Source organism: Haemorhous mexicanus, chromosome 19 (genome assembly GCF_027477595.1).
Source record: "Haemorhous mexicanus isolate bHaeMex1 chromosome 19, bHaeMex1.pri, whole genome shotgun sequence".
Taxonomy (NCBI): domain Eukaryota; kingdom Metazoa; phylum Chordata; class Aves; order Passeriformes; family Fringillidae; genus Haemorhous; species Haemorhous mexicanus.
In genome coordinates, this window is record NC_082359.1 from 4105992 (window position 1) to 4133169 (window position 27178).

General features: G+C 55.5%; 1 protein-coding gene across 1 annotated transcript in view; it reads right to left on the reverse strand.

Moving 5' to 3' along the window:
• The window catches only part of SRRM4 (serine/arginine repetitive matrix 4), a 41527-nt gene extending 19655 nt beyond the window's left edge, over nucleotides 1-21872 (reverse strand). The window contains exons 1-3 of the mRNA XM_059863617.1: nucleotides 21742-21872; nucleotides 2818-2961; nucleotides 545-625 (exon numbers count right to left, since the gene is read on the reverse strand). Coding sequence (XP_059719600.1) covers nucleotides 545-625; nucleotides 2818-2961; nucleotides 21742-21872 — 356 coding nt within the window. The remainder of the gene's footprint in view (nucleotides 1-544; nucleotides 626-2817; nucleotides 2962-21741) is intronic.
• Nucleotides 21873-27178: the final 5306 nt, after the last annotated feature.

The following is a 27178-nucleotide window of genomic DNA, read 5'->3' on the forward strand; positions in this document are numbered from 1 at the left end:
CTCCCTCATGCCCCTCTCCCCTCACACCCAGCCAAGGGCTGCCCTTTCAGTCCCCTCACGCCGCCATGGCTCCCTCATGCCCCTCTCCCCTCACACCCAGCCAAGGGCTGTCCCACCTGTCCCCTCACGCCGCCATGGCTCCCTCATGACCCCCTCCTGTCACACCCAGCCAGGGGCTGCCCTTTCAGTCCCCTCACACTGCCATGGCTCCCTCATGCCCCTCTCCCCTCACACCCAGCCAGGGGCTGCCCTTTCAGTCCCCTCACGTCGCCATGGCTCTCTCATGACCCCCTCCTGTCACACCCAGCCAGGGGCTGCCCTTTCAGTCCCCTCACGCCGCCATGGCTCCCTCATGCCCCTCTCCCCTCACACCCAGCCAAGGGCTGTCCCACCTGTCCCCTCACACCACCATGGTTCCCTCATGACATTCTTCCCTCATACCCAGCCAAGATCTGTCCTGCCCATCCCTCACACCACCACGGCTCCCTCACACCCAGCCAAGGGCTGCCCTGCCTGGCCCCTCACGCCGCCATGGCTCCCTCACCTCCTTCTCTTCTTGCGGCCAGATTTCTTTTTCTTCTTCTTCCCCCGAGCCGGCAGCGGCCGCTCCCCATCACACGAAGGGCTGAGGATGGGGAACAAGACCCAATAACATTAAAAATAATAAAAATGAACCCTGAATGGGCTCACGTGGGACTCTGGCATCACCACCTCAGGGACATGGGGCAGCCAGGTCAGTGTTCATGGTGGGCCAAGGGTGAGGGTGTTGCCTCATTACCCTCTAACAAATTATTTAGTCACAGTTTAAACGAACTGTCTAATAGAGATATAACAAGACAGCTCCACCACAGCAATGCTGATTATTTAAAACATGTTTGCTGAGGTTAACGACTCCAAAACAGATTTATAGGTTTTGTTGCTCTTTGTAAATATGCTTTAAATAATTAATTGGCATTTAATTTGCATACAGTAATTATTGCAACCAGATGCATCTAACTATAATAAAGACTTGACACGTGTTAAGTAGCAATTGATTAGAAATATATATATATTTATTGAGACACTATGGTAATTGAAGGAGATATGCATCTCTTATACAGTTGTTAAACCTTGAAAATAAACCCTCCTGCAAATTAATTTCTTCTTTAAACATATGATGCTGAATCGTGTTATGTTTCAATGAAAAGCAAATACCGTGGTTAATTAATTCAGAGCACTGGGCTGAAAAAAATGACAGATACTCTGTGGCTACTCATTAACTAAAGCAAATGCTTGTAAAGACAGAGGCAGCTGGTGGCATCCCTAAATCAGCCCCAATCAGCCATGTGCATCTCCAAACAGATCCACAGGTCCCTCTGAATCCCCAAATGGATCCAGGACCAAGGTTTGTGGGGGCACAGCACACTCCCCAGTGCCTCTGAAAAATCACTGAGGGTGCTGGGTTTGTGCCTCAGTTTCCCCACTTCTCATCCTGCCCCTGGGAATAGCCAGGAGCAAGGAACGGGTGGAAGCAGCCCCATGGCTGGAGAATGCTGTGAGATCTTCACTACAAAGCTAAAAGGCTAAAAATTGAGCAGTTTTCTGCAGCAAGAACAAACATTATTGCTAATGAAAGTACTAATGCAGAGCAAACGACACTTTGGGGGGGACACTCAGACTCCACCACCCCTCAACACTTGATCATCCAGGGCTTGAATTACCACTGAAATTACACTATCATAAAAACTCAATTGCTTAGTGCTTTTCATACACTTTGGGAAAAAAAAAATAAAAGCTCTACAAAATGAAACTGCAGGCTAATGCTTCAGTTGTGAGCTGTGAATAATGAGTGCTTCTGGTGCAGTAAATCCAGCGTGCAAGCACAGCATGGCCCCATGGAGCACCCACATCCTCCTCCTCACTGCTCCTCCCAAGGATCTCACGGATCAGCAGCAGCACCGTGAGAAGGATGTGGCACACCTTGGTGGCCCTTCCACCTCAATGCAGACAGAAATGATGCATTTTCCAGGATGCCTCATTGTCACTGAGCTCGAACACCTGCCCAAAGACACCCAGGGACACGGCTGGGCACTGCCACAGCCACGGGAGAGCAGGGAGCAACATCAGAGCCTGCAGCCCCAGGCGCTTTCTGCAGAGCCCTTCTCCGCTCCCCAGATAAAGTCTTTTGTCTTTGATGTGGCAGCTTTCTCCCATGCACTGATCTGACTTCAATTGTTCCTCCGTGATAACAATCAAAGTCTAATTAAAAGTGTGCTTTAGATTATTGTTCTGGTTGGCCTGAAATCTGAAGATATGAAATGTGCTTTCTTGCTCTTTCTTTCCAGCATCTCTAACTGAACGGAGAGGCTTTAATCCCAGAGACGGCTGAGCAGGCAGGGCTCAGAGACCCCAGCTGCTTCATTTACAACGTTTCATTCATTTTTCTCCTCTCAAGTGGTCAGGGACTAACGACAAGCTGATAACGAGGCCGTGTCCTAATGAAGGCAGCGCTGCTGAGCTGATCTAGCCTGGGGAGAGGGGAATTGCTGAGGGCGATTCCCAGCAGACCTGGTAGGCAGAGGAGTGCTGGCAGGTCTTGGAAGGCTCTGAAGGAGGCTGTAGGAGCAAGCCCTGGAGTAGAAACGAACTGCAGGTTTGCCCCTGCAAACTCACACAGGGACTTCATGCGATTGCACGCATTTTCTGTGCGCACACACAGAGCCATTGAAGCCACCCCCAGCTCTCACAGACCACAGAGGGGCTGAGTAAACACCCACGGACACCTCCCCTGCCACCCCCGTGTCCCAGGGCGGCCCTGCTGACAGCCCTGGCTCGTACCTGCGTGACCTGCGGTGGGCATGGTCCCGTCTGTCCCTTCCCTTGGCACAGCCATTGGTGCTGGCGGGCTCCCTGACCACGCAGCTGCTCAGCTTCTCGGGCCGTCTGTCCTCCGCAGGGTACGGCAGGCAGCCGAGCGTCCCACTGCCGGGGCAAGAGGTGACAAAGAGCCATCAGGAGCTGTCCCTTCAGCTGGGGAATCTCCTTTCCCTTTCGCAGGCCGGAGCTGTGCAGCTGCGAAGGAGAGCTGCAGGCTGCTCTCAGTGCTCCCGCAGGGCTCTGGAATGCCCCGTTCCCAAGCCAAGCTGCACCCCAGCCCAGGCATGCTGTGCTCATTGTTCAGGCAGAGATGCCACGAGCATCGTGCAGCCAAGGAGCAGCTGGACAGCACAGGGCCAGATCCAATCCAGTGGGAGCAAAAATCAGGAGCCAGTCAGGACATCTTTGCCTTCATTGTGGGGTTTAGATCACCAGCTCTGCAGAGACAGCACAGATTTTGCACTCTGATAAGAAAAAAAAACCCAAAACCCTTTCCCATTTGAAATGTAGTTTTCCAAACCTGCTAATGCCTCAAAAAACACCTTAACTGGCAGCAAACTTCCTACAAATAAGATGCTGGGCTTGTGAACACACCTGGTCCTGCTGACAGCTCCACCTTGAGAACCTGGGACAGCCCAGCAGAGTTAACGGGAACCACCCGGGCCAGGTCAGTGCCGGCAAGAGCCCTGGGAGCTGGCAAGGAGCAGAGCAAAGGCAGGGAAAGCATGGAGGGAGTGGTTTCTAAGAAACAATGGGGCTTGTGCAAGCTGAAATGGAGAAAAGAAGCCTCTGAATGGAGAAAACAAACCCAAACAAGTCTGCGTGCAGACACTCAGGAGGAAACTAAATAGGTTTCTAGGCCCTGCAGATATTTATTTCAAAGAACGAAAAGATTAATGAAAAGCCATAAACCATCCCCAGCAGGGGTGCTGAAAACGATGGGGTTTAGTGTCATCCAGAGCATTATGGAACAGATAAAGCAAACTTGGGCATGTCCAGGCCCAGCCAGGCTGTGGGGTGATACCCAGGGTAGGCTGGGCTCAGCTGGCACTAAGAGTGTCCCCATTTCTTCCCATTACCATTTTAAAGCCGATCCCAGCACTGGGCTGTGGGTGCCACTTTAGGGCCAGCTCAGCAAAATCCTGTGGCTGTGTCGGTCACCAGGCCTCCCTCCTCTCCTTGGGGAGCAACACCCTGGAGCCCTCAGGCCATGTGGATCCCAGCAGAGCAGGAGGAGGCTGGGATGTCCCCCTGCCAGCCCTGCAGCCACAGTGACAGGTGCTTTGGCTGCAGAGATCACCACAGCCATCACACATGAGCTGTGGAGACAGGAACAAGGGCCAGGGCCAGGTGTGTGCTGCACATCTGGGCATTAAGTGGGGGCAAGAGGGTGGTTAAAGAGCCATGGCACGTTAAAAAAGCTCCAATTAGGCATGGCCAGAGCCTTGCATGCCCCAGGGAACATCCTGCTGCCTGCCCCAGCCATGAATAACACTCCTTGGGGTTGGAGTTGGCACAGGAACTCCTGCAGAAGGGTCACCCCTCTCTTCCCACCTCTTTTTTCTCTCTCTACAAGCATCCACCTTCTCTAATAGCCAGCTCCTCCTTGGAGCCTGTTTTGTAATGCCTTAACATTTAAGGGTATGCACAAATAAATAAAAGGGACAGGGATCAGTGGGGGGAAGCTGGGTGAAATGTTTCTGGCCCAGAACATGCAGGAGGTGGATAATCCCTCCTGCTTTAAAAAGTCTGTCATAAATTCCCCAGTCGCTTCCCAACATCTCCATTATTTTTAACCACACAGGAAGCTACATGGTTAATCATTTTCTGTGTGCCAGCTAATTGGCTTGTGGCCTTTCCCAAACCCCTTTTAAGAACAGCCTTCTGAGGCTCAATCATTAGGATCCATTAAAAACGTCCCAAATTAATGACCTGTGCAAAGTCTGAGCTGGATGCACTCCAGCAGCAGAGGCAGGAGGGATCCTCCCCAGGCTGGCAGCAGGCTGGAACACCACTGCCAGGACCTGAGCACAGCAGGAAACATCCTTGTCACCCAGCCTCTAATGGGATTTCCAGGTCCTGGGGTCAAAACATAATGGCCTCGAGGCAATCAAGGACTCCTGTCCTGCAACGTGCCAGGAGCCATTTCTTCTGGGCTTGGAAGTAATTATTGATGGAAATAATTATTCTCCAATTCCATCACAGGCTGGCTTCCATTCAACCAAATGTTCTCCTCTGATGGATGCTGAGAGTCACTAATGCTTTAAACTGGCTGGTAATCCCCTGGCGTGGAGCTCCATAGACATTGATTGAATATATATATATATAAACATTTTCTTTTCTTATTGTCTTTCGTGTCTTTCATGACTGATATAAAAGTGATGCAGTTTGGTGTGAATGATCTCTGTGGCCTCAAAGGAGGGATTATCACACCTTCCCTGCTGTTTGTGCCTGCAGCAGAAAAGAAGAAGCCTCTGTGGGTGTTTTTGCTGGAGCTGGCCCAGGGAGAGCAGCGGGGATGCTCAGCAGGATGCTGCTGGGAGCACGGGACTCACTCAGCTCCAGGGGGTGTGCCAGAGGAGGCAGGAGGAAGAGGAGGCAGGAGGGGTGCCCTGCTGGGGGGCAGCACTACTCCTGCACTCCTAGTGAGGCACACAGCCTCTCTCCCCACTGTGTTTGTCCCTAGGGATGCACTCACTCCTGGCCACAGGCAGTCAGACCAGGACAAGGCAGCTGCCCACCATCCCACCTGCCCTCCAAGCTTCTCCATTTCCACTTGGCAATTCAATCACTTGCACTCATGTTTCTTTTCCCTTTCTTTCTCCTGTGCAGAAACCCAGCCTGTCCATCAGACCTGTCCAGAAGCAACACAGCTGCTCCTGATGGGACCCCCCCCCCCCATACTAGGGCACCTGTGGGCTGCCTGCCACCCACTCAGTGCAGAACATGCCCTGTGCACTCACCCACCACAGCTGGCTCATCCTGTCCCTTCCCATCCCAGCAGTCTCTGGTCCAGGAGGGGTCTTTTGGGCTCATGGCAAATTTTGCCAATGCTGCAGGGCTGGAAGAGAAGCAGCAGGCACACAGTGCCCTCAACTCTCCACCAGCACAAGCCTCTCACAGCCCAGCTTGCCCACCTGCACTGTGGTGTCAGATTTGGGCTCTCACATGTATTCCCTCTCTAACAGAATGTGTTGGCAGCAGAGGGTCATGATCTATTGCCTACCCCAATACAAGTGATGCAGGAAAGGAACCCAAACATTCCTTATTTGAAGGTGGATGAAACCACCATAAACCACCATGGCCACACGGAGGAGAAGGGATGGGTGGCTCTTTGCTGCTGGCAGTGCCCTGAGGCCAGCCCACTCTGCGTCCCTTGCCTGGGGAAGGGATGTCACCCCCAGTGTGTGGGGACACCATGGAGACCAGTTAATGACTGTCCTTGCCCTGGCACTGCCCACAGAGGATGGGACAAAGGCGCAAAGAGTTTGCTGCCTCAGGGAGCAAACTCCCAAACCATGCCCACCCCTCCATCCTGGGCTGCCATGCTGCCTGCCACAGCCAAATGCCATCTCATCAGGCCATGACATGTGGCACTTGGTGACACACGCTGCTCGGGGAGCTGAGCCCAGTGACACCCATGCAGTGACAGCAGTCAGGGGGCTTTGCTGTGCACTTGACATTCTCTGGGTGCTGCCATCCCAGGCACTGCCCTCCCCTGCCCACAGGCTCCCGTGTCCCAGCCCAGCTCCCCTGGGCCTGCATCAGTCTCCTGTCACAAAGCTTCCATCAATCAGCCCTTCCCCACAGTAACTTGTCTCAAGAGGAGACAAAAGCAGGAAAATTTCTCCCTGTGACCTTTCGGCTGCCAGACCACAGCACCAGACCATCTCCCCACTCAACTCTGTTGTCCCTCACCTCCACAGGATGGACCCCAGCAGTTCCAGCCATCGGTGGCCTTGTGCAGCCCCTGTGTCCTTCCCAGCTGCCCTGCAAACAGCAGTGTAAGCAAACTGGAGCTGGACCATGCTAACGAAGCAGTTTTTGGGGATTTTTTTATCCTTTATTTTCCTTTGCACATGCAGCTGGGTTGGGTGCTGGATGCACAAGCACTTCAGAGGCCCTGGGCACTGAGTGCACTTGGCAGACCTGCACTGGCAGCACTTCCAAGGTCAGAGGATTTGGGATAGCCAACACAGAAACTTTACTACATTCCCTGCTTCAGCCCTAGCTGGCTTCATGTTCCCAACATCTCTACACCCCTCAGTGAAAAGGCAGGAGCAGCTTCAGCCAACCAAACCCCCAAAAGAAAAAAAGCTAAAACATCTCTGATGAGCCTAAAAGCTGTGAATGTTTCACTGGCATTGAATGATGAAGGATGGACACCATGCCTGGAATTGGGAACATCAGGATATGGCATCCTGAGGGGAGGCTGGAGAAACTCCTGTGCCTGCAGCTGCTTGAAACCAGGGATGTTCTTGCTATGTCTCCTGAGTAACATGCAAAAAGTGCATGGACAGGTTAGAGAATATCCCATCCTTCCTCTCCTTTCCTCACCTGGAGGTTTTGGCTGTGCAAGAGAGGGCAGTGGTGGGTCAGGATCCCCACTCTCCCACATCCCTGCACTGTCTGCCACAGCCACGTCACGTGTGCTTCTGCCCTGGGCTCTAGTGAGGGTGATCTGAGCTGCTCAAAGTGTTTCTAAAATCCACCCTTTGGGCTGAGAAGCTTTTTGGCACCAGCAAAATGAGCCTGTGATTTTTCTCTCTTGCTCTCCAGCTTTGCTTATCTGATTGAAAAAGAAAATGGTCCGACCATTCCCTTGTCCCCCGAGAGGGAGGGGACAGAAAAGACTGTTGTAAAGACATTTCCCAGCAAAAACTCCAGCAGATGTGTTTATGTAAAGCTCTTTGAAATAGGCACTAAAAATACCTCTTCAAAATTAGGAGATGAGGAATATTGTGAGTGCTTCCCACAAGCACACACACACACACACAAACACCCAAGGCAGGTTCTTTGCCCACCTCATTCAACCCGTTATTATTAGTGCAGCAGGAGCCCTGCAGTTTGTTATTGAAAATTATAATAGCAAATCACCGAGATATTTTCCTTGATTACACAGACTCCAAGCCAGTTCAATTTTAATCTTCTCCCTGCTATTTTTTTCTGTGTTTCAGCAGAGGCACCAGCTGCAGAAAGACACGTGGGTTTCTTGAGGCAGTTCAAACGCACAAGAGAAACACAATTCTGTACTATACATTTTTCATAAGATTTTTTGCCAGTTGTGACTCTCCTCCCCCTCCTGCTCCTGGGAACCCTGTGTCCTGGCACAAGCCTGGATTTGCCTCCTTTTCCTTCTTGCACTCCAGAAAGGTTTAACGACCGCTCTCAGCACATCCCGGGCCAAAAAAGCAGCTTGGCTCTTTCTTTTCCAGCAGTTGATTTACTATGCATGGTTGGATCAGAACAGAGGAGCTTCCCTGCTGGAGGAGGCCCCGCTGGCGGCGCAGGATCAGTGCCAGATGCTCCGGGGGATGCTGTGAGGTGGCAGCCCACGGGGAGGGCTCTGTCCCGGGCACCAGCTGGCAGCGGCGGCGGCTCCCGCTGTGCAGCAGGGGATGGACAATCCCTGCAGAGGGAAAGCTCCACGGGGGAAAGCCATTCCGTGAATCGCCTTCCTAGGCAGGCTCAGGCAGGAGGGGGAGCACAGCCTCTCCCTGCTCTCCACGGCTCGGTCCCCTCCTCCCCAGGGGCACCAGGAGCCCCATCCCCTGTCCCCTTTCCTTCCCGAGCACCTTGCAGGGCTCCGTGTCCCTTTCCCTCGCTGTCAGCGACTCGGGATGGCTCTGCTGACTGCCTGCCAGCGACAACAGCGAGAAACCTGAGGAATATGGCACATGGTCACATTGTTTCTAAAGAAAACCTGGACTGCTGCCCCATCTCGAACGGTTTCTGCGGCATCTTGTGCCTCCCACGCTGCCGGCTCGGAGGTCCCTGCGGAGCTTCCTGCCCGTCAGCACCTGCACACTGCCGGGCCAGGCTCGCTCTCAGGGGGACAATCCTGTGCCTTTCCTGTCCTCAAATCCTCCTCCTTAGACAAACACCCTGCGGGTTCCCATGTCTGTACAGCAGCCAGTTTTCTCCTCCATCAGGAAATATGACGAGAGGAGCTTTGGTTGTTTCAGGTGCCCGCAAATGCAGACAGAAGTGCTGACAGGCTGCCCCATGGCACAGTGGTCTGGCACGTCCCTGATCCATGTTTTGGGGGACACCAGGCTCCTGGGTGACCCAGAGGCCTAGGGCTGAGAGCTTATGCTAAATCACACCATAACCCCACAGCCACTCTCCTCTCAGCCGGCCCCAAACAGCGCTCCCGGCTTCTTTCCTTGCCATCACCCCCAGGCAGCCTGCAGCAGGGGTGAGCTGACAGCCAGGCATGGAGGCAACCTGGAACAGCCCTTGCAGAGCTTCGGATTAGGAAAAGTCTGGATCTGAGCTCACATTTCCCATGAAACACTTGCCCACAAGCAGCACAGGGCAAAACCAAGCTGGGCAAAGGTCAGGACCAAGGCACTGGGAGGGAGCCCAGAGGCTGTGGTTGGGCACTTCTCAACACAGCACGGCGAGCCAGAAGCTGAGGATGATGCTTAATGCTTTAGGAAGGGTTTAACAAAAAAAAAAAAAGAACTCATGGATGCCCTAGAAAAGAAGTGCTTTGGCACTACCTGCAATATGATCAGGCTGGAGAGCACCTTCACACCCAAGGGGCTGCACAGTGCCAGCCTCTGCTCCTGGGACCATCAGATGTGCCTGCTCCCCCCATTGTCCAAACCCCATGCTATTTGGCATGGCAAACAGCAGTGAAATAGTGAATTTGCCAATAACAACTCATTAAATTTTAATCAAATAGGGAATGGTAAGCACACAGTTACCCAAAGCTCCTGGGAGTACTGAGAGATCACTTTAAAAATAAATTAGTAATTAGGCACTTTGGAAGCAGCAAGGAGGTGGCTGGAGAAGATCCACTTGGAACAGCAATGCTTTCTTTGCCACTCATATGAAGTTCTTCCTCCTCTCCCTTAATTTTCTTCCTTTGAATTGTCACTGGAGAAGGGGAGAACACACTGGAGGTCCCAGCACTCAGGTAACTCCAAGAACACAACCTGTTCATGCAGCTGCCACCTGCCTGCAGAGCTGCCCTGGAAATGCCTGGCTCAGTCTCTCTGCTGCCCCATCCATCCACCCAGGCTGGGGACAGGGACACCCAGGTAACCAGATGCTGCTCATAAACCAGCCCCTGAGCCACCCCATGTGCCAGTACACAGGCATGGTGCTCAGTAGCCTGTGACTACAGTACAGTGATTCCCAAGGGCTCAGGTTGAAATGACTCCAACGTTAAAAAATGCTCAAATCCCCCAGGACAGAGTCAGGAGTGCAGCCAAATGGATGTCTCCAACTTGGGTGCCAAATGGGTGTCCCCAGCCAGGGGGACCCCATCTGGGGAGGGTCTGGTGAGGGGGGTTCCCTGGCCACCCTTCTCTTTGGGACTGGTCTCCTGAACATCCAGCCCCCTGTGATGTACAGGACTGCACTGCCAGGGCCACCCTGGGGCTGGGAGGGCTCCATGACACCGTGAAGAGCAGATGTCCCCACACAGAGAAGCGTGGGCAGAAATTACCTCCCGTGGAAAGGAATTAACCAAGAGATTTCTGCTGCTGAGCAGTGAGCCTGCAATGATCCCAGCCCAGCAGGGGATGTGGAAAGTGGACTTTAAACTCCCACCCTCACTTACTGACAGGGGTTTTTTATGGCCAAAAAGGGCCTTTGCCTCCATGTGTGTGCAGTGACAGCTCAGCTGGGAAACTCCTGAACTGCAGCTTCATGGGTGGGAGTGTTTGGTTTGACTCCAATCCTCTTTCCCTGTAACACCCCCTGGTCCTGTGGGAAACACCTCAGTGGTCAGGCTGGCTGCCCAGGAAGGACTGGTGAGGAGGTTTTGAGTAAAGGAGAGTTTCTGGAAGGGAAGACAGGGCCTTTTCTCCTCCCACTGTGCTCCAAGGTAGAAAAGGCTGGTATAGCTGTGCCATCCCTGCCACACACAGGGCTGTGGGGTGCTCAGTGCTGTGTGGGAGTCAGAGCCAGAAAGAAACCTCCTGTCTGCTCTCAGGTCCCCAACCATCCACACCACACTGCAACTGTGGCCACTGTTTTAAATCCCAAAAAAGAAAAAAATGGGATATTTTTTGGCTTGCGGCTTCCTAGGGGGAAGATTTGGAAGAGGCAGGTGAGTCCCCCTGGCAGACCCTGCCAGGACGGGCTGCAGAGAATCAGAATTTCAGTTTCCATCCCATCCATCTTTAATTGGGTGTAATAATAATTTTATTGCTCGCTGGGATTTGTGAGGCTGAACTAATATTTGTAAAATGCTTTGCTATCCTCAGCTGAAAGGCAATCTAGAGTGGCAAAGCCCTGGTGTTATTCACATTTGGATAATCCAGAATTATTCATAAACAAAATCAAGATTATGCAAATATATTCATTAGTTCTCAGAATACCTCCAGGAAAATAGGGGAATTAGTTTTGTTAACAATTATGTATTATGTAAGTGTGTGTCTAAGCACGCACAGCCCCGGTGCTGGGGCACATTCACCTGGGACTCATCCTGGGATCCCAGAGGGCTGGAGAACAAAGGTTTGGCCTGTACAAAGCTACCACCTCAATTTTGGGATATCCTCATTCCCCACAGCAAATGCTAGCACACAGCACAGAGCCCTGTGCCCTGCCAGGGTCCCCCTGGCTGCCCCACTGGCACCCCCAGTATCTCCTCTGTACCCTCAGAGACAGCCCACGTGTGAGCACCATCACCTTACCCCCCAAGCCAGCCTCCCCTACCCCAATGAGGGCTTCCACAGTACATGCAGGGCCAAGAGGCTGTGGATTTGGGATCTGGAGGCAGCCCCCTCACCCAGGGCCTGCCCTTTGTGCCCAGCACAAGCCCTCACACAATGCCAGCTTGTGCCCAGCCTGGCTTTCTGCAGTGTCTGACCGCGTGTTTGGGATGTGCTGGGAAATGGGAGATAAAGGTGCAGGGAAAATACTGCATGGTTTAATTAATGCCACATGCCTTTCACTCTATAGGTTGTGTGGATGGTTAATTATTTTTATAAAGAAAATAATTAGTCCCAATCAAGGCAGAAGCTCTCCAGAATTACAGCTCATTAACCGCTCTCACATTTTTCTGTTCTATAAAAAGTCATGTGGTGCTGATGAAGATTATAGACCCTTGGAATCAGCATTAAATACAAATTCAGACAGTGTTACCATCCTATTACCATCAACTGCATCGACTTGGCTTCGGTAATTGCAGCTGGAGATGAAGGGCAGGGATTTCTGCTCCACACAATCTCTGGAAACAAGCACCCTGCCCATCAGCTTGCCACAAACAATGTGACACCAAGCCCTGACCGGGCTGAGTGCAGCCCTAAGGAGATGACAGCCACCAAGGAGACAGGGGAAAGCTTTGCTGGGCATGTGAAGATGAGGAGTGCTCAGGCTTGCTTCAGCTCCTGTTTGCAGTGGGGCTGCTCCTGCAGACAGCAGGAAGCACCCTGAATCTGCCCTTTGGCAAAGCCACCAGTCCAGTGGATGCAAAGGGCCAGGAAATGCAGAGGGGACAAGGAGCAACCTTTAAGCACTGGGATTATCCTCATGGGACATGGGGAAAATAGGGCATGGGGGGATGCTCTTGCTGGGGATGGGGAAGCATCTGCAAGCATCTCCCTCTGGCTGTGCTAGTCCAGGCACTGGTCCAGTTCTATTGAACGTGGCAGAGACCTCGCTCAAAGCCTAATTGAAAGAAATCACAGCACATTAAAGGGAGTTCAGGTCGAATCAATACCAAAGTGCTGGGGAGGGTGAGCAGGGGGAGCAGGGCACTGGCTGAGTCCCAGTGCCAGCTCTGCAGGCAGGGCACAGGCTGTGTGCCAGGGGCTCCACTGCCTGCTCTTCCATCACGGGCAGGCAAGATGAGACTTCTGTCCTCTGCCCCATGCAGGACAAACCTGGCAGCAACACAGGCTGAGGGCTGGCTGTGGCAGCCAGCAGTGGGGAGGGGTAGGGGAGCCACAGGTCCTCAGGATCCTGCTTTTTAGTTTCCATTACTCAGGGATGGATGTGCCCTGGGTGGCATTCACAGCCCAGAGAGCAGGCAGCCAGCACTTTGGACCATGAGCCTCCACTGCAAAGTTAACCCACCCATCCCCATGGCACAGCTCCTGGGCACAGGGCCCTTGGGCATCTGAGCCCTCTTGGGGGGACGAGGAAATTGGGGCTCTGGGTAGAAAAAAGCACTTGTGGTGAACTCCTGAGGCAATGGGGGAGTAACTACTGCCACAAGACAGCACAGAGCAGGAGCTAAAACTTCCACTGGCACGTGCTGCCAGCGTTGTGCCTTTGGCTCTGGCCCTGCAGGTGCAGAGATGCTCCTCATTCACAGTGAAGGCAGGGATACAGACAGGGACCTTGGCAGCCTGGAATCACCAAAACATCCAAATCCCCTCCAAAAGACATGAAGAACATCCTTCACCTTCACTGACTGCTGACCCACATGTGGGAAGTGTTTGGGAGAGCACAAGGACTGGTTCAAAACCACACCAACACCTTCTCCAGCCACCAGACAGAACTGAATCCCTTCATTTGGGGATGTCTGGGGATCCTAGGGGAGATGCATCCAACACATCCTGTGCCCTGCAGAGCTCAGCCCCACACAGGGACTCCCAGGGGCCAGAGGAGGTCACCAGGAGACCAAGATGAGGAGACACAGGGCACAGCCAGGCCCACAGCCCGTGGGTTCCACTGCTCCCCAGCAGGTCAGGCTGCAAACCTCCCCATTTCAGGGGTTACACCACAGCTCCCTTTGTTCCTCCTCCACTGGTGGTGCCCACCCAGACCCCCTGCACCTCCCTCTCTGTGGCATTATCCTCCTGCCCCTCTGCTCTGCTGGCCCTGCACCATCACCCTCTAACCCTGCCAAGGCGTGGCTGATGGACAGACAAAAGCAGACATGGAGTAGAGGTGAGGGATAACCACAGAGGCTGTCTCACACACAGGGAAGGGCAGGTGACACATGACAAGTTTTGTTGCTTTGGGGTTTTATTCTCTGTAAGTTGCCAGTCTTGGAATTTTCTGGAGAAAAAAAACCCCATCCCTTCAAAGAAGTGCTGAAGCCAGTTGTCTTGCTTGTCCCCATCATAACAATCCTGACCAGGCTCTGATCAGAGCAGGGAGGCTTGAAGAGGGCAAATGCTTTATGGAAATAAGTTCTCTGAGTTAAAGCACCAGCCTCAGGAGTAGATCTGCCCAAATCCCAAACTGCCTCCTGCACCCTCTGGGCCACAGCCATGTCCATGCCCTGGCAGAGCAGGGCTCCTCTGCTGGCTGCAGCTGATGGAGCTGTGGAGAATAAGTTCTGTTATATTTACATGCTCTTACAGATTGGTGTTACACTTGCACAGCTTTGGTGGGCAAGGGATTGTAGGGCAGCTCCAGCTGACCCACAGATTAATGCAGCAGGAGCTCTTTAACTGTGAAATCTCTCTTAATGCAAAAATATTTCTCTTGCTGGGCAGTAGCTAATTCTTCATCCTGACAGTAATGTAGCTGAAATCCCAGCCTCCTGCCCCACTCTGTTCCAGTCACCCTCCAACACACGTGGGCACAGAGATAAATCCAATACAACCAGCCCATTGCCAAAGTGCCATCAAGTTCCTGCTGGAATTTGATGTTAATGGCAGTGCAAACCCATTTTCTCATTGCTGCCTGTGGGTCTCAGAGCATTTCAGCCACCCTGTGGGCTGCGAGACGGGCACCTGACCCCAGCCCTGAAACCCAGAAGCAGAAAACCCCCACAGCCCATACCAGCAAGTGACAGCCTCCCCTGCCCCAGGGAGGAGAGAGAAGAGCAGCCCCACAGGCAGCAGGACCCTGCCCACAGTGTCCCCTCTGCCCACCCAGGGGTGAACGAGGAGATGCCCCCAGGTGGGGCTGGGCAGCAGCTGCTTCTTCTTCCATTAATGACGAGACATAAATTAAACATGCAGAGTTAAACAGGTCATCAGTGGAGCCCCAGCCTCGCTGCCTCCAGACCAGAGACTCATTTCAGCCCGCCTCAAACACCAGCACAGTTTTTAATAGAGTTTATTTTGCCACTTGCATTATTTTTTGTAAGCCCTTCCTGCAGTCCCTGCTGCGTTGGCAGGGAAAGCGTTCCCGCCGCGTGCGAAAGAAATGGCTATTTTTAAACTGCCCGTGTTTGTCAGCGCTTTCAGCTCGAGTGCCTGGTGGAGGAGGCAGTTTTGCAGCACCCGGTGTCCCGCAGAGGGTCCTGTGGCCTTTGCCAGGAGATGGTGGCACAGACGTGGGCACTGTGCCTGGCCACGCTGCCAGGAGGGGATGGTCCAGCCCGCTCACCCCTGGCGTGTGCCAGATCCACACCAAAGCCCTGACCAGGGTGCTGTGCTGCTGGGACCCACCACTGCCACCAGATTTCAGGCATCACAACCAATGTGCCTTTGCAGACACGTAGGAAATCATCAAGCAAGGCTGCAAACACAAGCTGGCTCCCTTTCGCCCTGCCCTTTGCTGGGAATGCCAATCCAGGCATCAAACCCAGGCCTGTGTTCCAGCTGATGGCACCACCAGGGATCTGGGGCCAGAGGAGGACCCAAGGGAGTGAGAGCTGTGTGTGGGTCACAGAGAAGAACTGTGGGTCACAGCAGACCCAGATTCAGAACAGCAAAGAGCCTCTGGGGGCTCTGGCAGAGCAGGGGCTGTGGCAAAAGCCCTGGCACCTTCTGCAGCTGAAACACTGGTGGGATTTTCTGGCCCAGGTCAGGCTTTGCAGTGATGAAGAGGTTTCAGTGCCCATAGGTAGAAAATGAAAAAAAAAAAAAAGGGAAAAAAAAGGAGAGAAAAGGAAAGGGTGTTCATGCATGAAATGATTTCATTTCAGTGACACAGGGGGTGCATTTGATAAGTCCAGCTTATAGAGAAATGGAGGTATAGAAAGGTACAGCCACCAGCCATGGAGATGTGGGAAGGGGTAAGAATAGGGCTGAGCAGAGAAAAATCAGGCCAGGGAAATCTCCCAAGTCCAGGGAACCTGGTGAGAGAAGGGACCCCTGACACACCACAGAGGCTCTTTCTGGGGTCAAGCTGCAGCAGCACAGGCTGTCCCAGATGATGGGGGCAGGACGGTGACAGCAAGGAGACACGAGCAGCCACAGGGCCTGGCGCTGGGCAGAAGCTCCTTAGCAATCCCTGTCATCAAGGTCATCACTGCTATTTATTATTTAGGGCCTCACAGCCCTAAATATTCATTAGCAGGACTTTGTGGGAGGGGTGTGAACGCGTGCATGGGGTTCAAGTGTCCTGCTCTCCTGCCTCTCCAGGGATGGGATGAAAGCAGGGATGGGGACTGGCTGGAACTGGTGCTGCTACCTGAGCCAGGCAAGGATGAACTGCAGCCCTGCAAGACCCTAAATTGTCATATTTCACCCTGGCCTGGTTCTCCACACTCCATAAAAGAGCCTCACATGAGTGCTGGGAAGCTGCTGAGGCAGGGAGGGGACCCCATGGTCAGCACAGACCCCACCAGTGCTACCCTCACAAACCCAGCACCCCCAACATCCACAGACAGGGGCCTGCCTGGCAGCCAGGCCAATGTCTTCAGTGGATTTGATCATGGGTGAAATCAAATATTTCTACAAAACCATCCTCCAGCCAGCCAGTGGAATCGTCCTCCCTTTTGCTTACTTCCACCTGATTTCATCCCTCATCTAAAGAGATTGGATACGGTGCTTCCCTGGCACAGCGGGGACACCACAGGCTCCCCCTTGGCCAGAGCTGGGGCAGCAGCAAATCCCAGCTTTAGGGAGACCCTTGTCCTGTGTTTCCTCAGCAGCTGCTGTGGCCCTTCACTCTCAGCAGAAGGGCCACGTTGTGCCCATGCTCTTTCTGGTGAGTGTGGGAGCTGGACCCATGGTTTGGGCCCCAAGCAGAGCTCAGCAAAGCTCTCAAGTGGACTTTTACAGGTGAGAAATTACCAGTCCCCAAAATCACAGCATTTCCCAGCGGAGAGGCCAGCAGGGCCACGGCGCCCAGCACCAGTCCAGAGCAGAGGCAGATGGACAGGGACGGGGGAAAGGAGGAGGATGAGGATGATGAAGGCTCTGCGAGCAGCAGGGAGTGGGTCCTGCGGGCGTTCCCAGCTCTTCCCCTCACTCAGCTGCCCCCAGCCCCCCGGCAGTTCCGAGCTGCCTAATTAGCTCTCCCTGCTCCCAGCGCCGTCCAGCTGGAGCCGGAGGGCAGGGGCAGACAAAAGCCTCGCTATTGACAGCCCCTCCGAGGAAGGGGCTTTTCTTTTCCCCCTCGCTTTTCTTTTCAAGCCCCTCTCCCCCCGCCTTGGGCCGGGGCCACGGGCTCATTAGCACTCGGGCTCGCTGGATGGAGGCAGCAGATGGCAGCCAGGCGGCTGGCGCGGCCGGCCCCGCCGCCGCCTCTTCCCGCGGAACAGATGCCCGGCCAGCGAGGGGGAGGATTAACGGGACTGGGGGGCAGCGGCACGGCAGGGCTGCCAGCGGGGCTTCCTCCCGGCAGCACACCCCACTCCCTGCCGAGGGGCTGCCGGCCCGATGGGGACTCGCGGCCGCCAAAGGAAGCCGGAGGTTGGGATGGCCAAAAGTCGCTGCAAAGGCCACAGGAGAGCCGCATCTGCTTTGTGCGCTCGCTGGGGTACCGAGACCTCCGGCACTGCCGAGCCGTGGCTGCTCCTGCCTTGTCCCAGTGCGGCGGGGAGGACCACGTCACCCTTGTCCCGGCACGTTGGCAGCAGCACCCAGACTCCTCTCCAGGATCACCCGTGATGGCAAACTATGGCTTAATCCCACTTCAGCAGCACATCCCTCCCCCTCCGTGCACGGTGCATCCCGGGGGATTAAGGGTTAAAGCACAAATCCCCAGCGCTGCCCTGATGTGACCCACTTAGACCATCTGGCAGGGAGGGATGCAGGAGCCTCCTCTCCCCAGCGCTGCCGGCGCTCACTCGGCATCACCGGCTGCCCCAGGAGCTGACACCAGCAACCGCAGGCCCAGCCCCGGAGTGCCCAAAAGTGGATTTTGGCTGAGTTTCTGTGGACAGGGCAGCTCATGCCAACAGTACTGTGGCTGGCGGTGTGGCAGCAGAGAACTAAACCAGCCCCAGAATCATCCCACCAGCCCCCATACTCCCACCAGCTCCAGGACACCCTGGAGCACCTCCTGCCGGGATGTTCCCAGGTCCCGGCACGGGTGCTGGTGGAATTCTCAGCAGTGTTGGGAGAAGTCGAGCTTCCAAGTGGGACAGGGCTCCCAGCCCGGCGCTGTGCCTGAGGTCACGGCCAGGGAAGAAATGCAGACAAAAGCCCAGCCCAGAGGGAGGGAAGCGGATACTGCTCTGGGGCTGGGCCAGAGCACGGTGTTCATACTCATCCCCAGAGGCCGGTGGCACCTTAACACAGCAGATTTTTAAAAGCATTTTCAGTTCACCAGAGCCAAAGCCCCATCCTCATGGTCCAGTGAGAGAGACTGAGGGCCCCCTGGTTTGGCAGAGGAGCTCAGGGCAGGGTAGGTGAAGCAGGTCCCTGTCCCTGACCCCATCCCTCCCCAGCACACTGGGCATAAAACGCCCTCAAATCCCACACTGGGATTTTGCACATGCTGGAGCAATTCCCCTGCAAAGGCAAGCTCTGGGTCAGCCGCAGCCTCCCCTCACCACGCAGTCCCTCACCCTCAGCTGCACAGCAGAGCCCCACCAGGCCCTGTGTGGGCAAAGGTTAATTGGAAAAGCCCCTTTCCCCATCACCTCAGTTTTTCCTTTCACTCTGCAAACTGGTCAATAATCCATTTACTTTGGCAGAGCTGTGCTCTGGGCACAAGGCTGTCTGGGGGCTGGATTTCATGCCCCTCCCCAGCCCCAGCAGGAGGGAAGGTATTAATGTACTGTTTTGTTCCAGGATGAACCCTGGGTTTAGCAAAGCTTTAACCCTCCCAACCTCCAAGACAGCTTGATGGGAATTCAGATGGAAGATGCTTTACCTGCAGAAGCAGCAGGAAGGGACTGGTGAGGGATGGGGCAAGAAGAAAAAGCATCACTTTCTGGGCAGGTAACCCCACTGCTGCCCCACAAGGATGCAGGATTGGGCCCTTAGCCATTCTCAGGGCACCCTGCAGGATGCTTTGGGCTATGGACAATGGTGGGGGGGGAGGTCCCTGGCAGGACCCCCAGGGTGCAGCTGAGCCCCTTGACATTCCACGAAGGGCACAGGCCCAGCCAGCAAAACTGATGGGAGGTGAGCAGTGCTGGCCTAGAAACCATGGCAGCATCTCCACTGCTGTGGGAAGCATGGGGCTGGATCCAGGGCAGGGTGTTTGCAGGGGACCAGCTGTCAAGTGTGGGAGAAAACAGGAATCCAGATGGTCATCTTAATATTTCATTTGGCTAACTGGTTTCCCCATCTCCTCTCTGGCACCACAGTCATTTGCTCTTAAATTAGTCGGGAGTATCGTCAGGGAAGAGAGGCTGGTCCAAGCAGTGGCGCAGCGAAACCTTCCGGAAAAACAAACCCAGAGCGGAGCCAGGCAGAGAGACCACTACACAAGGAGCTGCTGCAAGCCTTGGGTCTGTTCTCTCCACGGATAGGGAGCAGGCTCTGGGTACTGCTGGACTACGAGCCTATGGCCAGCTTGGGGACATCACTGTGCAGCCCAGCGGGGACCCGCTGCAAAGCCCCCGGGGGTGTGAGATCTGGCATCTCAGAGGCGTGATCCTGCCCAGACGGCAGCTCGGGCTCCTGGCAGAGCCCCGTGGGATGCGAGCCGAGCCGGCAGCACCGATGAGAAGAGCTGGGAACCACAGCATCTCTGTCCCCGCAGCCTTTGGTGGCAGCCCCTGGAGCGGCAGAGCCCCCTCCGTGCCTGGGACAGGGCGAGCCCAGCGAGTGCCCCGCGGAGCCCGGGGCGAGCCCCGCCGGGCTGGCCCCGCTCTGTGCCGCTGCCACACCGCAGGGAACATTGCCGGGCCCTGCAGGACACGCCGCCAGGGGACAAAAGGAGCCGGGCTGCACTGACCCGGCAGCGGCGTGGCCGGAGCACAGCCCGGCGTGAGCACCTGGAGCTGCTGGTGCCCACCACAAACCACAGCAAAGCCGAGCTGGCGGGGCTGCTTTGCTCTGTGCCAAGAGCTCCTGCACTCTTTCACTCCCCCCGGAGCTGTCACTACCAACAGCACGGAGAGGTGCTCACGTTTGGGAACTTTTTAATGGATCTGCAAACACCCTGAGCCGCAGTTCTCAGCCCCACCACGATGTCTGCACCATCCAAACTGCTGGCTAGATAGCGTCAGGCATCATTCCTGGCACCCAGGCTGGCTGTATTTCCCCAAAACCTGAATTTGTTGCCTTATTGCACCTCCAACTGCAATATATTTAAGCTCACTCAGGAACATCCAGGCAGGAGTGTGTGTGTGAGCCAGCCCTCAGCCCTTCAGGTGCCGGCCATACCCGATGCAGGGATGGAGAAAAACACAGAGGTTCCTCTCCACCACAAAGGCTGAAGCCCTGCAAACACTCCCTGTGGAAACAAGAGTTGCTCTTCTCAGCTGGAGGCTGAACCCTTGCTTTTCCCATTTTCCTACTCAGATTAATGGAAATCAGAGAGATTGGGAAAATTCACCCTCAGCAGCTGGGCTGAAGAGGCAGAAGGGACCCCCAATCCCCACTGCTGCTGTGGCTCACAGCCTCCACTGGCACGGGAAGCATCCGAAATGGCTCATTCCAAAGGATCTCTCTCCTCCCTAGGAGAGGCTGAGCCCCCAACACCCAGCCTCCTGCAGACCGAGCCCCTCTCCTCTACAGACACAGCACCTCCACAAACTTTGGCTGGCTCCCCACACCAGCTGGGCAGAACCCAGCAGAGGAAAAACAGAGCAAAGAGAGAGGAGAGCCAGCAAAAAAGTCCTTTGTTTATAAAAGCAGCACAAATAGGATATTATTAACAAATACTGAGACAATCAGCAAAATAAAGCTGGTCTACATGAGAGTGTGCATGGCTGTGAGGAAGCCACATGGACCTTTGCCTGTGTGACAGCCTGGCGGAGAGGTTCAAGGGGTACCTGCAGCCCCCTCATCTCTTTTCACAGGTTTCTCTTTTGCTCAGCCTCTGGCAAACATGGGGGCATCGACTTTCCTGGAGCAGGAGGACAGAACTGGTACTGGGTGAGCGAAGTCAAGGCTGCTTGGCTGTGGGACGTGGGGGACACCATCCCAGAGCTGTCCCTGTCCATGGCAGTGACCAGGCTGCTTGCACTGTGTGTCCCTGGGGGATACCAGCATCCCCTCGGTGACAAGGCAGGGTCCAGCCCCAGGGGGCTGTTTCCCTCCCCAGGCTTCACCTTCCTAAGGGTTGGAGGTGGAGGGGTGACACAGAGACAAGGCCACCAGCAGGACACACAGTCCAGGGCTCTGCACAGTGAGGATGGAGCTGGTCACACTTTCCAGCAGATACCCCCCACCACTGCCCCCTCTCTGTAGCTCAGCTAGAGCTTTGCAGACCCTCACCCTGCCCCCAGACACCAAAGTTTCCCAAACCTGCTCAGCTCTGGAGCACAGCACCTGCCCAGAGAGGGGGCTCAGCCAGCCTCAGACATGGGGAGGGTGCCCCGGCTCCTCCAGCAACGAACTGCTGGTGGCGGGGGGACACACTCAGGACTCTCCTTATGGTGGGAAGGGGATCAGAGGTGGAAAAGGACGCGTGATCTCCCAGATCCCCCTCCCTTGCCCCGGTAGCCCTTACCTGGGCAGCGGCTTGCGGGCGGTGATGCTGGCCACGATGATGCTCTCGGGTCGCGGCGTGGCCACGGCTTTGAAGGTGCCTCTCCAGAACTTCTCGAAGAGCTGCTTCTCGCCCTGCTGCACGCCGGCCATGGCCCCGGGACCCACGGCCAGCCCCCGGCCGGTCCCGCCGCTGTCCGCGGTGCTGAGCGCTACATCCCCCGCGCCGCTCGGCCCGGCCCGCAGCCCGGCCCGCTGCGGGGAGTGCGGCCCCGGCCGCCCCCGCCTCCCGTTTTGTGCCGGCGGGGCGGGCAGAGGGGCCGGACCCGCCGCCGTCCCCTCCCCGGTACCGCCCCCGCCGCAGCTGCGCCCGGAGCGGCGGAGCCCAGCCCGGGGAGGGGGCGGCTCCGGGGGACCCGCGACCCGCTCGGGTCGTGTCCGCTCCCCCGCACGCCGCTCACCCCGCCTGGGTGGCTCCCGGGGGGCTTCCATCTCCTCGCAGCCCCCAGGACCGTCCGTGCGCCATCCCCATCATTTCCTTCCCCAGCCGCGAGGCCGCTTCCAGCTCGCTGCGGGATCGCGGGCAGCGCTGCACTTTGCCTTTCGCAGGGCACAGACCCTCCAGGGCACAGCGAGTCCCCGTCCCCCGCAGAGGCTGCCAGTAGCCTCCGTGTTTGCCCAGACCCGACCAGACACACGTAAAGAAGGGAGAGCCTGGAGCCACAGCTGAGGAATAAGGCAGCAGGAGGCCGTAGAGACCGCTCTGTAACTCGTCCATACCGAGACCCATTTGGGACAGAGAATTCGAAATACAACTGCCCTTCCACCCCTCTCCACCTCCCTTCCCATTTAACTGGGAAGGGGCAGGGATGGAACATGCAGTTCCTCGGCTCCAGCGCAGTGGCAGGCTGGGAATCCCACAGTGGGGTCCCAACCAGCACAGAAAATAATCCTCACCTTCCAGGCAGGATTTGACCCGCCAGGACTGGACGCGTGGGGAGGGAAGAAGAGCTGGGGCGGTGCAAGTGCAGCTCTGCGATTTCCCTCAGCCACTGCGCTGAGTACAATTAAAAACGTCTTTAGGAGAAAACGTTTCTTCTACCACACGCTTTGAAGCGCAAGTAAGAGCTGGTGACCTTGGATGAATGAGACTGTCTCTATTGTGCCTCAGAAACCCGCACGATGCGCTTATGTAAGCGGCGGGGGGATAATGGAGCCGGGAACAATAGGCGGTGGGAGCCGAAGAAGAAGGAAAATCATGGGGAAACTTAATCGCTTCTTTGCGACAAATACAACACCAGCAGAAGGCTCGTTCTGGAGGCGTTGTTTGCCAACTCCTCCTTCCCTGCCCCGTCTGTGCCGCCGGTAGCCGGGGTCAGCAGCGGTGTCCCCGCAGCACCGGCGGCACACGCGGGCTGGGCTTTGTGCCGCGGGGCACGGGCGGCTGGGGAGGGATGCTGGGGAAGCGGCAGCAGCGAGAGCGGGCACGGGTCCAGCAGGGCTTATAGAAACACTGTCAGCTCTGCCAAACAATGCCCAAAAACCCGACAGGGAAGGACAGCGCTCATGCACGGCGCAGAGATGCTCGCTGGGAGGCTGCTCCCCCCGGGAAACCGCCCAAGGGAAAGGCCGGCGCGGAGCTGCTGCTCCAGCCCCAGGGCACGCTGCACATGCCGTGGGCAGATGTCAGAGCGGGGATCCTCCAGGGACAGTCACAGGCAGGAAAGGGCAGAAGGAGCAGGAGGAAGGGTTTGAGAGGCTAGAGCTGCCGCGCTGTGAAGGCACGGCTGGGGAGGGCACACACAGCAGCCCCAGGACAGCCACCAGGGGCCCAGTGCTCTTCTGCAGCTGGGCAGGGACGGGGACTCCCCACCTGACCAAATCCAAGCTTGGTTTTCCTCTAGCCCTGCCAGTCATTTCCATAGAGCACAGGCTGCTCGTTAGGAACCCGTTTCCCCTTCAGAGCACATTAAACTCAATAAAAAGAGATCAGGTGTTAAGTACACACACTCCCCAATGTTGCTCTGATTTGTTGGTGACTGACCCAGACGTGGGGTGAGGGTCAGGCAGGAGCCCCACCGGCACTGTCAGCCCCAACCCTCCTCTGGTGCCTCATTAACCACACAACCTGCAAGGCATCACCATCCACTGGGCTTTGCAGGATGAGCCCAACCACCCCCAGCTGCATTCCGGGGCATTTCACCCCCTTCCACCAGCGATCTCTCGAATCACCCTAACATTAAGTCCCAAATAAAAGGAATAATAAATGTTTGCACTATTAAATTAGCAGCACGGGTGGTGTGTGGGCAGGAGGAAGGCTGCCATCATTACAAGAGCCCCTCTCCTGGTGCACCTTGTGGAGACATCAGTGAGCCAATTAAGCAATTGGCTCGGTTAACGGAGGCTCCCAGGAATAGACTCCCCTGCTAGAGAATAACTGCGCAGTAATAAATTGTCTCATAAATAAACAGCCTGAGAAAGCATTACAAGATACCCAGGAAAAGCACTATATCACAAGCAGAAAGGATGCTGTGTGCATCTGGTGTGTCTGTTAACCCATGCCACTGCAAACACTTCTCTGAACTGGGGCTGGTGTCCCTCTGGGGGCTGTGGGACTGGTCCCATGGGGGTGGACATGGCCACAGCATCCCTGGAGCCCCCACAGGTGCTGCCTGCCCTGTGGGACCACTTTGTGCCAGGAGCACAGAGCCCTCAGTTAGTCACCCATGGGAGTGCCATAAATGCCAGCCTGGGTTATTTACAGCAGTGGTGTGGGGCTCTGCCAGGTTCAAATGTTTGCTATAAACTGTAGCAGAGCAAGTGAGTCCTGGGATGGAAACAGGGAAACTGGGACTTAAAGGATAATTGCACTTTTTCCTCCTAATCAGGACCTATTAATAAAATATAATAGTATAAAATAATATTAAATATAAAAACTGTCTTCCTTAAAGAGCTCTTCTCTCACTATTTGGGGTTTTTTTGGGTGACACAAAGGGCTTCTCCCCTGTGCATGGGGTGCTGCAGACCGGGATTTCCCCAAGGCTGCTGGTCCCTGCTTGCCACACCTGGCTCTGCAGCCCTACAACCCCCTGTACCCCACACAACACCCAGAACCCTCCTGACCTCCCAAACCTCCCCTCAGCATCCAACCCCCCTGGGAAATGTGAGAGGGACCCACCTGGCTCAGGAACAGAGGAACTCCAGCCATGCCTTCTCCTGCTTTTCCCTCTTCCACATTTAAAGGGCCCCGTGCCCTCATCCCCTCCCACACACAGGCTTTGATTTTGAGGGTATGGAGAGAAGAGAGGGGTCCCTGCTCTGGTGAACACCCATTGTGGGTGTTGGGCTGCTGCTGAGAAGGACAAGCCCAAGGGAAGCAGGGATCATCAGGAAGAAGCTGTGTGTGTGCAGGAGGTACCCCAAGGGAGGGAAAGGAAAAAATGTGTTTAGCAAGGATTAAGTTTTAATCTGTTCCCCCTAGTAGGGAGAAGAAAGCTGGGCTTGTCCTGGAGCTACATAAATATGATAAATGCTATAAATGCTGAGCTTTGGTTTGGTTTTTCTTCTTATTAGGCTTGTACCCAGTGGGAAGAGCCAGAACCTGGTTGTGCTCAATCCACCCCACTCCCACCTCCCCGTGCCATTGGCATGGTACCACTCCACCCATTCCCCAAACAGATTTACTGGGAGGGCAGAAAGTCAGTAATTATCTCTGGAAGCATTCATTACATCAAGAGTCAATAAACAAAAGCTGTGAGTGCCCTCTGCTCGTGGCACTCCAGAAGCACCTACCAATTATTCCCTTGGCTCTGCCCTGCCTGCAGGAGGGGGGGTCCTGCAACACACTGCCTGTTTTGGCCAGGCAGGAGGAGGAGCAGGAGGAGGAGGAGGAAGAATGACTCTCTCCTCTGGAAGCTGTGGGAGATATGGATGGACACTGAACTGGTTTGGCCATGGACCCATCCAGAGGATGCCCAGTGGGGCTGGATCCAAGCTGGTTTTCCCAAGGAGTGAGTGGGGAGTGACCTGCAGGGTGAAGAAGCACCATCAGCCACAGGACAATGTGCACTGTGTGCCAAGCTGGGAACAACCCTCAGATGGTGGCAGGACACTGCTGCTGGAGCACCTTTAGCCTGGTAAATGCATTTTGCAGAATCAAACTGTTGCAAGAGGGAATTCACCACCCTTCTAGGGCTAAATGCCTGTTTTATGGCCTTTTACCCTGCAAGGCTCCTGGCTGACCTCTCAGGGCAGAGCCCAGCACCCAAGACCCAAGTGTCCCACTCTGCCTGATCTAGGTGCATCCAAGGTCAAGGTACTTGCTAGAGGTGTCTTTCTTTCTTTTTTTTTTCTTTTTTTTTTTTTTTTTTTGTCCTTCCACCCACAGAAAAGTCATTTCCACCCACAGGAAACCCAGGAGTGCCCATGGCCCTGGGACAGCTGCAAGGCTGTGCTGGCCCCTTGGGCACAGCATGGTGGCAGTGACCACCCTGTCCCCTCCCTCCATCACCTTGCCCAAGTTTCTTCAGGCAGTAAATAAGGGCAGTGGGAAGTGGAGCTGCAGCTTTCCCTGCAGAGTGCCAAGGCTGTGGGGGCACACACTGCCCACAAGGGCCATCCATCAGTGCCCAGCTCGGGAGCTTCAGGATGCTGGACCTGGTGTGAGGGGGCTGCTGGGGCTGATATTGGGGTGAGGACCTGTGCTCCCCTTTTTGGGTTGATAAAGGATGGGGATGCCCATGTCCCCTCCATCAGCACTGGCCCCACTGTGCCTGGCAGGGAAGAGGGAAACCTGTGGGGTTTGAGTGTGAAAAACCACGATGGGAGTGGCACCAGCACAGGGTGGGACACCCCCAGCCAGCCCCTGGATCTCAGGATACCTCTCCATCATCTCCAGACGGACACTAGATGCCTCTCCATCATCTCCAGGTGGACATCAAGGACCTGCCAGGCCTGTGTCCCCCTCCCCAGGACCAGGCGTGTCCCATCCCGCCTTTCTGTGCTGGCCTCCGTGGAAGCAGCCGGCTTCTCTGTGGGCGGGAGGGGGCTCTGCAGCTCACCTGCCCACGCGTCTGCTCCAACAAAAGCCTTTTTCCCCTCCCTGCTTACCCAGCGAAGCCGCCCGGCCCGGGTATTTCGGCAGAACGAGGAAAAAGGGCGCAGGGACAGGGGCTGTGAGCGCTCCCAGGCAAAGCCATTGGCAGCCGCCGGGAAGAGCAGAATGAAAGAGCAGGAGCAGAGGGAGGCAGAGAAGCCAGGCCACGTCCTTTTCTTCCCTGTGGCTCTAAAAAAGCTCCAGACTGGAAAGGGGGATGGAGGGTTCGAGCTGAAAATATGATTTTTCCCCTCTGAGTGGCAGTGGCCGCGGAGACGAGCCGGCCCCGGGGACCTCGCGGCAAAACTGCGCGGCGCCGCTGCTCCCCGAGCGCCACCGTCGAAAGGTCACACACGGCTGGCAC